The sequence below is a fragment of the Oncorhynchus gorbuscha genome, linkage group LG17, assembly GCF_021184085.1.
Source record: "Oncorhynchus gorbuscha isolate QuinsamMale2020 ecotype Even-year linkage group LG17, OgorEven_v1.0, whole genome shotgun sequence".
NCBI classification, from domain to species: domain Eukaryota; kingdom Metazoa; phylum Chordata; class Actinopteri; order Salmoniformes; family Salmonidae; genus Oncorhynchus; species Oncorhynchus gorbuscha.
The window spans coordinates 44,335,497-44,348,765 of NC_060189.1; the positions used below are offsets into that span (position 1 = coordinate 44,335,497).

The following is a 13,269-nucleotide window of genomic DNA, read 5'->3' on the forward strand; positions in this document are numbered from 1 at the left end:
TATATGCCATTTAGCAGACGCTTTTATCCAAAGCGACTTACAGTCATGTGTGCATACATTCTACGTATGGGTGGTCCCGGGGATCGAACCCACTACCCTGGCGTTACAAGCGCCATGCTCTACCAACTGAGCTACAGTTCATAGGCATATGCAACTCGGAAATATGTTGCATGTGTTTGATCGGAAGTAAGGATTGAGATGAGGAGTAGAAAAGATGTACATTGAATTGCTTCGTTTTTATCATAGAGTGAAACGCTGTAAATAGAGGGAAGAACTCAGTTGGGTTCCAGGCTAGATAGAGAAGGGGGAATGCCATTGTGCACTAGCAGTGAAACGCTGCACACCCTGCATTTCACTATAGTTTCAAGTCTCGATCCAGGTTATAAGAGAAGGGGGGAATGAGAATGGCAGTGTGTGTGCTTGCAGCTGTGAAACCGACCACATGCTATACTACCCTACATTCCCTGTGTCTGGATCTGGGTTTGAGGGGGGATTAAAGGGGTCAGCATCTGGATCTGTTTAAGCTAAAACACGCCTTCTTCTTTGTGCTAAACCCAATCAAGACGTAACGCTGTGTTATAGTTTTAGTTTCCAAACTCCTTACAGAGAAAATAAGAAAAAGCCAGATGTGACTGTTGAGGAACTAAGAGTGAGAGAGAGAGAGAGAGAGAGAGAGAGAGTGTGAGAGAGAGAGAGAGAGAGAGAGAGAGAGAGAGAGAGAGAGAGAGAGAGAGAGAGAGAGAGAGAGAGAGAGAGAGAGAGAGAGAGAGAGAGAGAGAGAGAGAGAGAGAGAGAGAGAAGTGGGACAAGGAGAGAAGAGAGGGTAGGTATAGAACTAAAACTTACATACCTGAAGTATAGCTGTGTGAAGGGGGGAGGAGTTTAAGAGAGCAGTGGAGGAGAGGACCGAGGAGGGGGGAGGGCAGGCTGACCACCCTGATCTGCCTCTTCCTGACAGCACTGCAGTTCACAGAGACAGGAAGTAGAGACACACAGAAAGAGGGGGGACTGGACGGGAGAGAGAGAGACGGACAGAGAGAGAGAGAGAGAGAGAGAGAGAGAGAGAGAGAGAGAGGGGGAATACTTTTCCTGTCACCTAACTTCTTGCAAACTGTGCTGGACTGGAGTGTGAGAAATACAGATTTAGGGTCGGAACACAGTGTGAAATAGAAAAGATTAGAAGAAGGATATTGGCGAAAGAGAGAAGGACTTCTCAGTCTACCAACATGGATTGTTCCAGTGGAGTTGTGTGTGACTGACGCAGGGATAGGTTTGGCGTCCAAACAAATAATGATGAAAACAGCTGTTCTCGCTAAGGAAACCGGAGCATTTGCTGGCTGGGTATGTACAAACAATCTGCTGTAGAACTAGAAGGTCTGCAGGGTCTGTAGTCGAAACAATCTGTTCTTCAAGGGCAAACTAAATGGACAGGCGTTTAGTCTATGCAACTCGGGGCTCAAGGCCTCGCCCTCTTTTCTTTTCTGAACCTAAGAGAAGACACGAATTCAGCGACTGGTTTGGTTGTGTGCCTCTAGCTGAACAACCCTAACTTTGCGAAAGTTTTTTTGAAAAGCTTGCGTCAAAAGATAGCCCCGCCCTTGGCCACATGATTGTTTTAAAGCAAACATATGATGTACGAATAGTATTTGATACATGCACAAATCTTTCTAGGGTATAATTAAGTTAGGGCTGCCTGCCAAGAGGTTGGGGTGGGGGATCCAGATGAAAACGAGAAGAGGGCAGCTTCAGGGGGGAAATGTATTGGCTGAATCTGCTGAGAATGTGGGGAAATGTTCCTAACTGGAGAGGAGGATTGCAGACGGCATGCATGAGTCATGGTTGACATGTTTTTTTTTTCATGATCTCTCCACTACATTTGAGCCGACTATAAACGTTGTTCTTGGTCCTCTTTGCATTGGAACTGTTAGCCACAGATATTTCCCAAGTATTTCAGGCGTAGGTGCGTTATGTACTGCACATACAGTACATGCGGTGGTGTAAAGTACTTGAGGAAAAATACTTTAAAGTGCTACTTAAGTAGTTTCTTTGGGTATCTGTACTTTTACTTTTTGTATTTTTCACAACATTTCCTATAGAAATGAATGTACTTTTTTACTCCATGCATTTTCCCTGACATCCAAAGTACTCGTTATATTTTGAATGCTTAGCAGGAAAGGGAAATGGTCCAATTTACACACTTATCAAGAGAACATCCCTGGTCATCCCTACTGCCTCTGATCTGGTGGACTCACTAAACACACATGCTTCGTTTGTAAATGATGTCTGAGTGTAAAAAAAAAAAAAATTGTTGCCGTCTTGTTTAAGGAACTTGAAAAATATTTATGCTTTTACTTTTGAAACTTAAGTATATTTTAGCAATTACATTTACTTTCACTCAAGTATGACAATTACATGTAGGTACTTTTTGCACCAATGAGTACATGATATACACAGCCATGGGTAATATAAACAGACTTTACTCATGGCTAAGGGACATTAGTAAGGAAATCTAATCTCTCCCTCACTTCTCTCCATAGGGTGAATGCTGAGTCTTGCTCCCCACCTAGACCCCCCCTCACCCCTAACTGATCCTCAGGGTCAACAGCACCGTTCCCTCCACCTAGACCCCCCTCTCCTCAGAACCACCCCTGATGACTCCCCCGACTCCCCGACTCCCCACTCTAAACCCTCCTCTCCCCCTGTCTCACCCCCACCCCCTGTCTCACCCGCTGACCCCACTCCCTCACCACCATTCCATTTAGACTCCTCTACCCCCTCCCCCTAAACCCTTCACTCCCTCCTCACCCTCCTCATCCACACCACCCCTTCTTTCAGCATCTGAACCGCTCCCTCCTCAAATTGACTTGACCATTGGCTCCACTGACACCACTGATGTCCCTCATGCCACTGTCCCAGAGGACTGTACCCCCCCCACTCCACAAACCCCTAGCAGAGGCATCCACTTCACTCCTCCCCACACCAATATCCCCTCAAGTCTCAGTACCCTCTACAATCCCCTTTCCTAATATCTTGGATGTCTCTCCTCCTCCTCTCCCCTTAGATATGTCCTCTTCAGTCCCAGAGCTCTCTTCTTCAGAGCCAACCGTACCAGCACTTTCCTCTCACCCAGTCTCAAATCCCTCCTCACTTCCTCTCTCCTCTGCCTGTGTACCTCCTATAGCAAAACCCCCTCCCCCCACTCCACCCATTCATCCTCTCTCAAAACCCTCCTTATCTCCTTTCTCCTCTCCCCCTGTTCCTCCTGTCTCAAAGTTCTCCTCCCCCCCTCTTCCTAGACCCTCAGCAACTCGAAAACTCTCCGGTCCATCCCAGCCGAGACCCCCTGTTCCTCACCCTCACTCGATAGCGAAGCCATCCTCCCCTGCTCTCGCCAGACCCCCTCTTCCATCTACCAAGCCCTCGTCTCCCCCTCTCCCCACCCCACTAGTCCCTCTTTCAGCTAAGCCCTCCTCAGCCCCAGCCCCAACCCCAGCCACAGCCACAGCCACAGCCACAGCCCCACCACCTAGCATCAGTATCCTGGAGAAGCTGATCAAAACATGTCCTGTGTGGTTGCAGTTAGCCATGGCCCAGGAGAAATCCTCACTTATACTGAAGAAAGAAACTCCTGGGGTGAGTGACAGACAAATTCTATTTACGCAAACACACAGGCACATGTTGTTACTGTCTGAGGATAATGAGCCTCAAATTTGGATTCATTTATTACTCAAACACCCTTTCATAGACTTGCAAACATAGACGTCAAATACATACACACACACAAACACATGAAGGGCCAGACATCGTTTTCTGACATAACAAATATCACTGTCGAGATATTTCCTTATGATATTGATAGCGTGACTTTGTGCACCCAGATCTTTTTAGTGTGCAAAAGCCCGGACCAGAAGGCCATGGTTCTGTCAGTACGTGTGTCTAACCAGCAGGGGGAGCTTCAGGTCCAGGACATTCTGGTTAAAGAGGAGAAGTCATGTGAGTATCCTAACGAGAGATGGTCTATAATGTTGTAATGCACCTTGTAACAACTTTGTTCTAACCCTAAGCCTTCACAGTTTCCCACTCAAAGGGGATGTCTGTTTGTGTTCTGTCCTCAAACCCTAGTGAACAGTCAGTGGTAAATAGATATGGGGAATATCAGTGTTAAAGCCCTTGGTCCTGCTACCCCATCCATCCACACACACACAGAACACATGATGCTAGCCCATCCATCCACACACACACAGAACACATGATGCTAGCCCATCCATCCACACACACACAGAACACATGATGCTAGCCCATCCATCCACACACACAGAACACATGATGCTAGGCCATCCATCCATCCACACACACAGAACACATGATGCTTGCCCATCCATCCACACACAGAACACATTATTACAGCTGCTCTATGTGACATGTGTGACTTCTGTGGTGGAGAGGGGAGGGGGAGGGTACTAACTTCCTGTCCCCTGCTCTTCTGGGCTGTATGTCGACAGTACAGGACTTCCTGACACTCTGAGCTCACCAGACCCGGCCGCAGTGTAGGGAGGTGTGTGTGTGTGTGTGTTTGTGTGTGTGTGTGCAGCCTGGTATCATAGACTAGACAACATAGTAAATATAAAGCCAGGCCACCCTACTTTAGTTTTTGCTCTACGTAACCTTCTGTCTTATATAACCATACCAAACTTAACTAACCCTAACCCTGACCCTAACCCCTAACCCTAATCCATAATACATACCATACAAAATGCAACATACAGTATAATTGGAATGTCCCCGATTTACGTTTACGATATTACGTCTACCCCTGAGTCCAGGTAGGTGTGTGTGTGAGATGTCCAGATATGTAAAGTATCCAGTATAACAATATCTGCATGTTCAGAATCTATATTTGTCAAGGAGTGCATGAAATGTACTTGGTATGCATGTCCTTGCAGCTACGTCCAGTAAATGTGTTGGCCTAGGATTGGGAAGTGCTTGTAACAAAGCTGTTATCTTTTGCTCATCTCTGTCAACTTTCAAAGTTTTCTCCCCTCTATAAATAGTTATTGTCTGTGGCTTGGATGGGTTTAAGTTTCACTTTGCACATTGATAGTTACCATAGTATGGTTATGCACGATATGAGAGAGAGAGAGAGAGAGAGAGAGAGAGAGAGAGAGAGAGAGAGAGAGAGAGAGAGAGAGAGAGAGAGAGAGAGAGAGAGAGAGAGAGAGAGAGAGAGAGAGAGAGAGAGAGAGAGAGAGAGAGAGAGAGAGAGAGAGAGAGAGAGAGAGAGAGAGAGAGAGAGAGAGAGAGAGAGAGAGAGAGAGAGAGAGAGAGAGAGAGAGAGAGAGAGAGAGAGAGAGAGAGAGAGAGAGAGAGAGAGAGAGAGAGAGAGAGAGAGAGAGAGAGAGAGAAATAATGTGAGCATGCCCCAATCTGTCCCTGCTACATGACTGTCAGTTGCTTCGGAATTGATACAGTATCAGTATCTAATATCAGTATTGATACAGTGTCAATATTGATACAGTTTTGCATTATTACCACCCTTTCCATCCCGTAACAGTGATCTACCTGGAAGGGTCTGTCCTGGTCTTTGACACCATCTTCAAACTCATCTCCTTCTACTGTGTCAGCCGGTAAGACAAGACTGATACTTCATATCCTACAGCCTGGCACTCAACATATTCACTTGTTCTAAATGAATAATCATGAATTCTCTTCCAGGGATATTCTCCCCTTCACTCTGAGGTTGCCTGAGGTCATCGTCCAGGCAACCAAGTATGAAGATATAGAGACGATATCAGAGTTAGGCTCAGGTACTTTGAATGTATCTTCCTTTGGTGTGTCTATGGGGTAGGGGCACATTATCTCACGGTAAGGCAAACATAAAAGTGTAGGAGCCTTTTGGTGAAATAGAGAGGAAGTGTGACAACCGTGTTGATGTGTGAGTGAGCGGATGTTCAGACAGTGAAGTGTCCTGTACTGAATATATTGAGGCGAGCTTCCTCCTTTAATATCTACACAACACAACCCTCCAGATTCAACAAAGATTCAGCATATTTTGAACATAAGAGTAACATGAACATAAGAGTAACATGAATGTTTCTCCTGTCAGATTTCTGGGGCTCTCAGCTGAACAGTTCCTCTGAGGATCCAGGACAAAGGGACACACCAGTAGACCAGGGCCGGGGTCACAGCTCCTCCTGTGAGATCCATCTGTCTGCTGGGACCGGTAACGAGCGGCTGTGGTACGTTAACCCCGTCTTCATTGAGGAGTATTGCAGCAGCCTGGAGGCCTCCACTCCCGTCGTTGCTCCCATCCTCAGGACCCAGAGCCTGAACACCCCAGGCCAAGGGCAGGGCCAAGTACCCCCCAAATTCAAACGCCCCCCACCCCGACCACCTAATGCCCCTGAGGGATTGTTACTGTCACAGGGGGCTAAGCATGGGAACAGAGGGACGTCTGATTCCCCCTCCCCACGCTCACCACCCACACCTCTTAGAATTACAACCAAGTTAGGGCAGAAAGGAGAAGGAAACAGCAGCAAAGGCAGTGGGGAGGGAGAGAGAGCTGCTTCTCAGCTGTCTCAGGTGTCAGTTACAGCCACTGACTCAGTAGCAGCTACTCAGCCTCTACAGCATCTGTCACCACACGGAGCAACAGCTAGACATCAGCACCCAGCACCCCGGCCACCCCCACACAGGATACCACTTGTGCCCCTACGGCGGGTGCCCTCAGAGAAGCGTCCCCCACCCCCAGGACAGGAGCCGCCCCAGCCAGAAGGAGGCCCCCTGAGCCTCACCACAACCTCAAAGAGGAAGATGAAGGAGGAGGGCAGTGTTGGCACAGTGCCCGTTGCTTCACTGGTGTGCATCGACGGCACCACCAACATGGTAGAGGAGAAGAAGGAGTTAAGAGTGGAGCCCTATGCTGGTGAGACAGAGACACTGCAGAGGCAAGGGGCATCAGAGACTTCAAACAGCAGTGACGCTGTTAGCGTGGCTGCACCAGCCCCTCTGACGAAGAGGGCCGCACCACCAGTCCCGCCTCCCAGAAAGAATAAGCCCTCCCAGGCCACGCCCACTACAACTCTCTCCCCAGACGTGATAGGTGGAGGACTTCTTTCAATCAATGCGTCATCAGACACACCCCAGACCTCCAGCATCCCCTCGCCAGCCCGGAGGGCCATTTCCATCGCCGAGGGGGAGGTGATGGAGGCCAGGGGGGCAGATGTGTCCCTGTACGCCCCTGATGGTGGCGCGGCCCTCCCTGCACTGGACCATGACTCTTACTCTACCAGCAGCACAGAGGAGGAGGCCGACACGGTGGCCAGTCAGGCTGGAGGGGCCGTTGGGACCAACAATACCAAAGTATATATATTCATTTCATTCATTTATTTTCAACCTTTATTTCCCCAGGAAATCCCATTTAACGTTATTATGCAGCTCCGCTGTGTAACTGACATGATCCTAACTACAATCTTCACTTGCTGCTTTTGCTGTCTTACTGTATGAGAATTTTGCACAACATTTTCCTGTAAATTAAAGTACTTATCATTGAAAAACCAACAAACCCCAGGTGTCAATGAAAAGGACCCCGACCATCATGCTGGACCGTGCCAAGCAACGCCTCTCCATGGTCAACTTCTCCAGTGTGTTCACCAACTTCATGAGCGCTGACCACAAGCTGCAGAAGAGGATGGTGGAACTGTCCCGGGACGGGAACTCCTACTTCGGGAACCTGGTGAAGGATTACAGGTACGGACCAGTTCAACTCAAGATTTTTTTTTAGAATCTCTTAGTTGATGGGCTGATTTGGACCGAACATATTTTCATTCAAAGCATAATTTTGTTCATTTCAACTCTTATCTCCGTCCAGCCACGGAAAATGTCCCTTAAATTGGCATCAAATAAAGATCACTTCAGAAACCCTTGATCGACTAATTAGTGAATCTATCCCCAATCAAATCAAATCAAATCAAATGTTATTTGTTATTCTAGTTCCGACAATGCAGTGATAACCAACAAGTAATCTAACTAACAATTCCAAAACTACTGTCTTATACACATCCCAGGGTGTACATTCTGGAGACCATGGGGAAGCACAGCTCCAGCACTGAGCTGCTGCAGGAGATCAGGCAGATGATAACCCAGCTGAAGAGTTACCTCATCCAGAGCACTGAGCTGCAGAACCTCCTGGAGCCCAACGTCTACACAGAGGACAAACTAGGTACCTGCTTGCTTACATAATTCCCCTCGATATCCTCAACATGCATCTGTCAATACAGATGAATGACTCCACTCCATTCCTCCATTCCTTACACGGTTAAAGTTCCACTTGTTCCTTACTTTAATTGTCCTGTTGGACACTGGACATGGTGGGTATGTTCATTTGAAGATTTTTGACAAAAATGTTCCCATTATGTTACCATTATTCCCTGTCAAACAGGAGGCAGTTGTCATTACCAGTCTTCTCTTTGTGCGTGGTAAATTAGACTCTGTAGTGGCACCTATCAAATTACAACAGGGACAGAAGACATCGTTGTTAGTGAGCGTTGTCACCGTTGACATTTGATGGCCTAACTGGGTTGCCAGTTAAACAAGAAGTCCCCTTTGAGATACAACTTATTTTGCCTCCAGCATGAAATGCTGAATGTCAGGTTTTCTTACACAGTGTACATACAGAATACAATATATATTAAAGGGAGGGTAATATTCATACTGAATTAATAACCATTTGGATAGATCCCCCCCCCCCCCCCCATAAAGAACTGCAGTATGCAAATTGCAGGCAAAATTGCAGGCAAAATGACAATAGTTCCAAAAACACTTGAATTAATCGGCTTCCGTATTTGCGTAGAGAGTATATTAACCAGCAGCATTGAGTAGCCACATTCAAGTTTCCTCCTTTACTATTTGCACTGCACAGAAGACTAACTGTGGCCGCAACATGCTCTCTCCCCAATTATTTCTAACCTGTGTTTGTTTTGGGTCTTGTACCTCTCCAGAGGTGATTATGGAGGCTGCTCTGTGTAAGGCTGTGCTGAAGCCTCTGCGGGAGGCTGTCTACTCCGGCCTGAAGGACATCCACTCCAGGGGGGGCTCTCTGAAGAGGCTGAAGGAGAACCAGAGTGTGGTCCTGGGCACCACCACCACAGATCTGGGGGTCACCACCAGCGTTCCAGAGATCCCTGTCATGGAGAAGGTAGACAGGGCTGCATCTGAAACGGCACATGATTCTCTGTGTAGTGCGTTGCTTGGACCCTTTGATCACTTTCTATGGCTCCTGACTATTTGTCTTGTGTGTTTTTGTCCGATGTGGATTTCCCCTCTGGGACCTAATCTACACTGGGTATCATAAGTATTCACCCCCCTTGGATTTCTTCACATTTTATTGTGCTACAAAGTGGGATTCGAATAGATTTAATTGTGATCTATACAAAATACTCTGTAAAGTCAAAGTGGAAGATGAATTATGAATATAAACTAAAACACGAATATACCTTGATTAGATAAGTATTCACGCCTGAGTCAAGACATGGTAGAATCACCTTTGGCAGTGACTACAGCCGTGAGTCTTCTTGGGTAAGTCCCTAAGTGCTTTGCGCACCTGGATTGTGCAACATTTGACCATTAATCTTAAACAAAACAATTCAAGCTCTGTCAAGGTGTTGGGGATCATGGCTAAAATGTGAATAGTTCTCTTAATTTCAGTATATGTGTAGAGAATCATTGTACCATCTAAACCGCTGTGAAATATATATTCCATAACCAAAATATTGAAGCTGGTGTACAAAACCCCCCGCAAAAACTAAACTTAAGAAAGGGAAGCATAAAAATAGCCCACATAGAACAGATCTACCACTTCTTAGACTTGCTTTCAATCAGAATGACATATCTATTACACACATTTCTATGTACATTTGGTCAGGTAGCTCAAAAAGTTACATATTGCAGCTAAAAATCTATTTCAATCCCACTTTGTAACATAACAAAATGTGCAAAAATCCAAGGGGGGTGAATACTATCTATCTATCTATCTATCTATCTATCTATCTATCTATCTATCTATCTATCTATCTATCTATCTATCTATCTATCTATCTATCTATCTATCTATCTATCTATCTATCTATCTATCTATCTATCTATCTATCTATCTATCTATCTATCTATCTATCTATCTATCTATCTATCTATCTTAGATCCAGCTGAAGCTGATGACCCTCCACCTTGAGTACTCCCCTCAGAAGAAGATTGATCTGCTCCTCAAGACCTGCAAGATCATCTATGAGTCCATGTCTATAGGCTGCCCAGGTGAGGCACTGTCTTTGTTGCCGGGTAGATTTAGGTGGTTCAATTATAATGATCTTTGTCATGTTTGCTAGTGTAACAGTAGTCTCACAATGCCATCCTTCCAAGTCTTGCTTATTTCCTCGACTACCTCCAAACGAACGTTAGGAAGCATGGAAATCAAGGCTAGTATAAGAGTGCAGATTGAAGTTGATGATGAGCGATCATTACTGCCTGACGACACCAACGTTTACAAATACCTGACTGTCATGTGAACTGATTGGGATGGCGGTTGACTTGCCAACAGGAAAAGCCTTTGGTGTAGATGACTTCCTGCCAGTGCTGATGTACGTCCTGGCCAGGAGCAACATGGCCTTCCTGCTACTGGACGTAGAGTACATGATGGAGCTGATGGATCCTGCACTGCAGCTAGGAGAAGGTAGGGAGCAACGAAATGCCATACACACGCACACATAGGTGCAGACAAGATCACATACACACACAGACCACGCGCAAGCACACATGCGGACACACTCATACCAACTGCTGTACCCAAACACACAGATAGTACCACTGTTAATGGTGACTATATTTTGTGTGTGTGTCACCAGGCTCCTACTACCTGACGACCACGTATGGAGCCTTGGAGCACATAAAGAACTATGACAAGCAGGCGGTGACACAGCAGCTCAGTCTGGAGATCCAGGACTCTATCCACCGCTGGGAGAAGAGACGCACCCTGAACAAGGCTCGGGTGTCACGCTCATCTGTACAGGTCAGTTTGGACCACCACATGAAAACAATACAAAATGTCACCGCAGTATTGGGATATTGGATAGTTATGACTGTATGATTATTCTTTGAAATTGTGTAATTGTCACTACGAAAACAATTTTCCTATGATATCTGATGTCCTCCCGCTTTTTGCTCTGGTCCCATTCCAGGACTTCATCAATGTGTCGTTCCTGGAGGCGGGGTCTAACACTAAGACCCTGGGGGTTCTCCCCACCACCACGGCCCAGGACCTGTGTGCCCAGTGTGCTGACAAGTTCGAGGTGCTGGAGCCAGAGTTCTACAGGTACAATCTCCTGCCGTTGTGCCCTTGAGCAAGGCATTTAACCCCTAAAAACGTCTCCATCCAGGCATGCTGCTCTGCGGCTGACACTGTGCCTGTCAATAGTGTATGTGTATGCTTTTGGGATGGTTGATGTAGGCAAAAGACACATTTACCTTTCTCACAATATGGACAATAAAGTATCGATTCTATTTTATTCTATTCTATTCCACAGCCTGAGTGTACTAGTTGAGGGCCACTACCAGCTCCTGGCCCCGGGGGAGTCCCCCCTCACCATCAAGTCTAGTTTCCACCACTGTGAACCTCGCAAGGAGTACCATTTTGTCTACCGGCCTGGAAGGACAGAGTCGGAAGGGCAGGAGGCAGAGAGTGAGGAGCCAGCACCCACAGCGGAGACAGAGCCTGACGAGGAGAAGAGGCTGATCGAGATATGATATTAAGGTGTGTGTGTGTGTGTGTGTGTGTGTGCGGTGCGTGCATGGCCAGACGAAGCTCAAATGATTGAGGAGCTGCTCAAGGGAATGCAATGGCATCCTCCTCAACCACAACAGACATTTTAAACGAGACAATGGATTTTTTTTTCTTTCGTGGAGCAAAATGGACTCAAGTCCAAGATGGACATGATAGTTCTGCCAAACCATACAATCTTCAATAAAAATACCATCTTCAGGTTTGAGAACATGTGGAGACTTTGTGAAAGAAGAGAACCATCACCACACCTCGGACCTCAGGTCTAAATTTCACTCAAGTTTACTTTGGCTTCTGTATGACTTCTACACTGACTCATCTTGCTCAGTGAGTCCCAGCAAGGTTGACCAAAGCTGCAGCGATAAAGGGATATTGTCCTCCTCTAGTTTGAAAGGGTACAATGGCATGGATAATTAAAAGATAAGGGATCAGGACAAGGAGACTCGGCTTGCATCCCAAATGGCACCCTATTCTCTATCCCCTAGTAGTGCAGTACTTTTGACCGGGGGACCATTAAGGGCACTATGTAGGGAATATGTATGTAGGGATGTAGGGAATAGGGTCTAATTTGGGCCGACCATGTATCCTGTCTGGTCGGTGTTCATTTTCATATTTAACCGACTTTACGCTTCTTCAACAGTTCCGACAGACAATGAGCTGTTCAATGGTTTAGCTAATTGAATTTTGCATGACAATATCCTTGCCAATATTATCTGAGTGGGTTTATATGCTCAAGAAAGACTGCTACTCTCTGTTTATCCGTATTTGCTCTGCTGGGTTTGTATACTCTTGCAGCTGTGCTGTGGATAGGTTTCATCAACGTCCTGAAAGAACCTTTTGATGTCTCATTCTCAAAGGTATCTGTTACAACACCATCCATTAAGGTCAAACGCAATTCCCTTAAGTCTACCAGGCACTCATGGTTTACATTGGTTAATGGTGCTAAGACATATTATACTGTCATTAATTAAACTGTCACCATGACTTTATATAGTGTTTGTCTTTCATTGTTTTTCACATTTGATAAGTGAATTGTGTCGTTTTTCACATGTGAACTGTTTTATGCGGACGTATCAGGAGAAGAAATGCCAAATTTCCTTTCAGAAATTCCAATGTGGTATCAATAGAATTAATCCACACACTGAATAACAAAATCCCTAATTTACCCGTGTAGAATTCTGTGGAAAATTATGTCATATTGGCTTGCTTTCCTAAAAAATCAGAATGAAGTGAAATATTGTCTTACAAATGGAGACGGGACAAGGATATATCAGGTTATTTGTGTTGGTGAGTGCATGTGTGATGTCTTTCTGTCTGTGACGTTTTGGGGGTACAAAGAAATGAGGGGGTGTGTTGTCTGTATGTCAGATGGAGAGCGGGAGAGATAAAGAGGGGGAGAGATGGAGAGATGAGGAGAGGGAGAGATGGAGAGATGGAGAGAGGGA

At 46.1% G+C, this 13,269-nt stretch overlaps 1 protein-coding gene across 1 annotated transcript; it reads left to right on the forward strand.

Annotated features, from left to right (window-relative positions):
• Window positions 1-800: 800 nt before the first annotated feature.
• Window positions 801-12,813, forward strand: LOC124001827 (ras and Rab interactor 3-like). The gene is made up of 14 exons (XM_046308939.1): window positions 801-1,341; window positions 2,538-3,633; window positions 3,879-3,993; window positions 5,552-5,624; window positions 5,713-5,804; window positions 6,104-7,359; window positions 7,568-7,746; window positions 8,064-8,218; window positions 8,997-9,193; window positions 10,194-10,305; window positions 10,589-10,720; window positions 10,893-11,056; window positions 11,226-11,359; window positions 11,571-12,813. The coding sequence occupies exons 2-14, from the start codon at window positions 2,893-2,895 to the stop codon at window positions 11,788-11,790; spliced, it is 3,570 nt and encodes a 1,189-aa protein (XP_046164895.1). The 5' UTR covers window positions 801-1,341; window positions 2,538-2,892; the 3' UTR covers window positions 11,791-12,813.
• Window positions 12,814-13,269: the final 456 nt, after the last annotated feature.

Excerpts from the sequence above, each read along its gene's own strand:
- LOC124001827 (XM_046308939.1), top strand. The coding sequence starts at position 2,893 with ATGTCCCTCATGCCACTGTCCCAGAGGACTGTACCCCCCCCACTCCAC. Across the intron at positions 3,994-5,551 it reads GGTTAAAGAGGAGAAGTCAT|TGATCTACCTGGAAGGGTCT; the intron begins GTGAGTATCCTA and ends ATCCCGTAACAG. Across the intron at positions 7,360-7,567 it reads TTGGGACCAACAATACCAAA|GTGTCAATGAAAAGGACCCC; the intron begins GTATATATATTC and ends AACAAACCCCAG.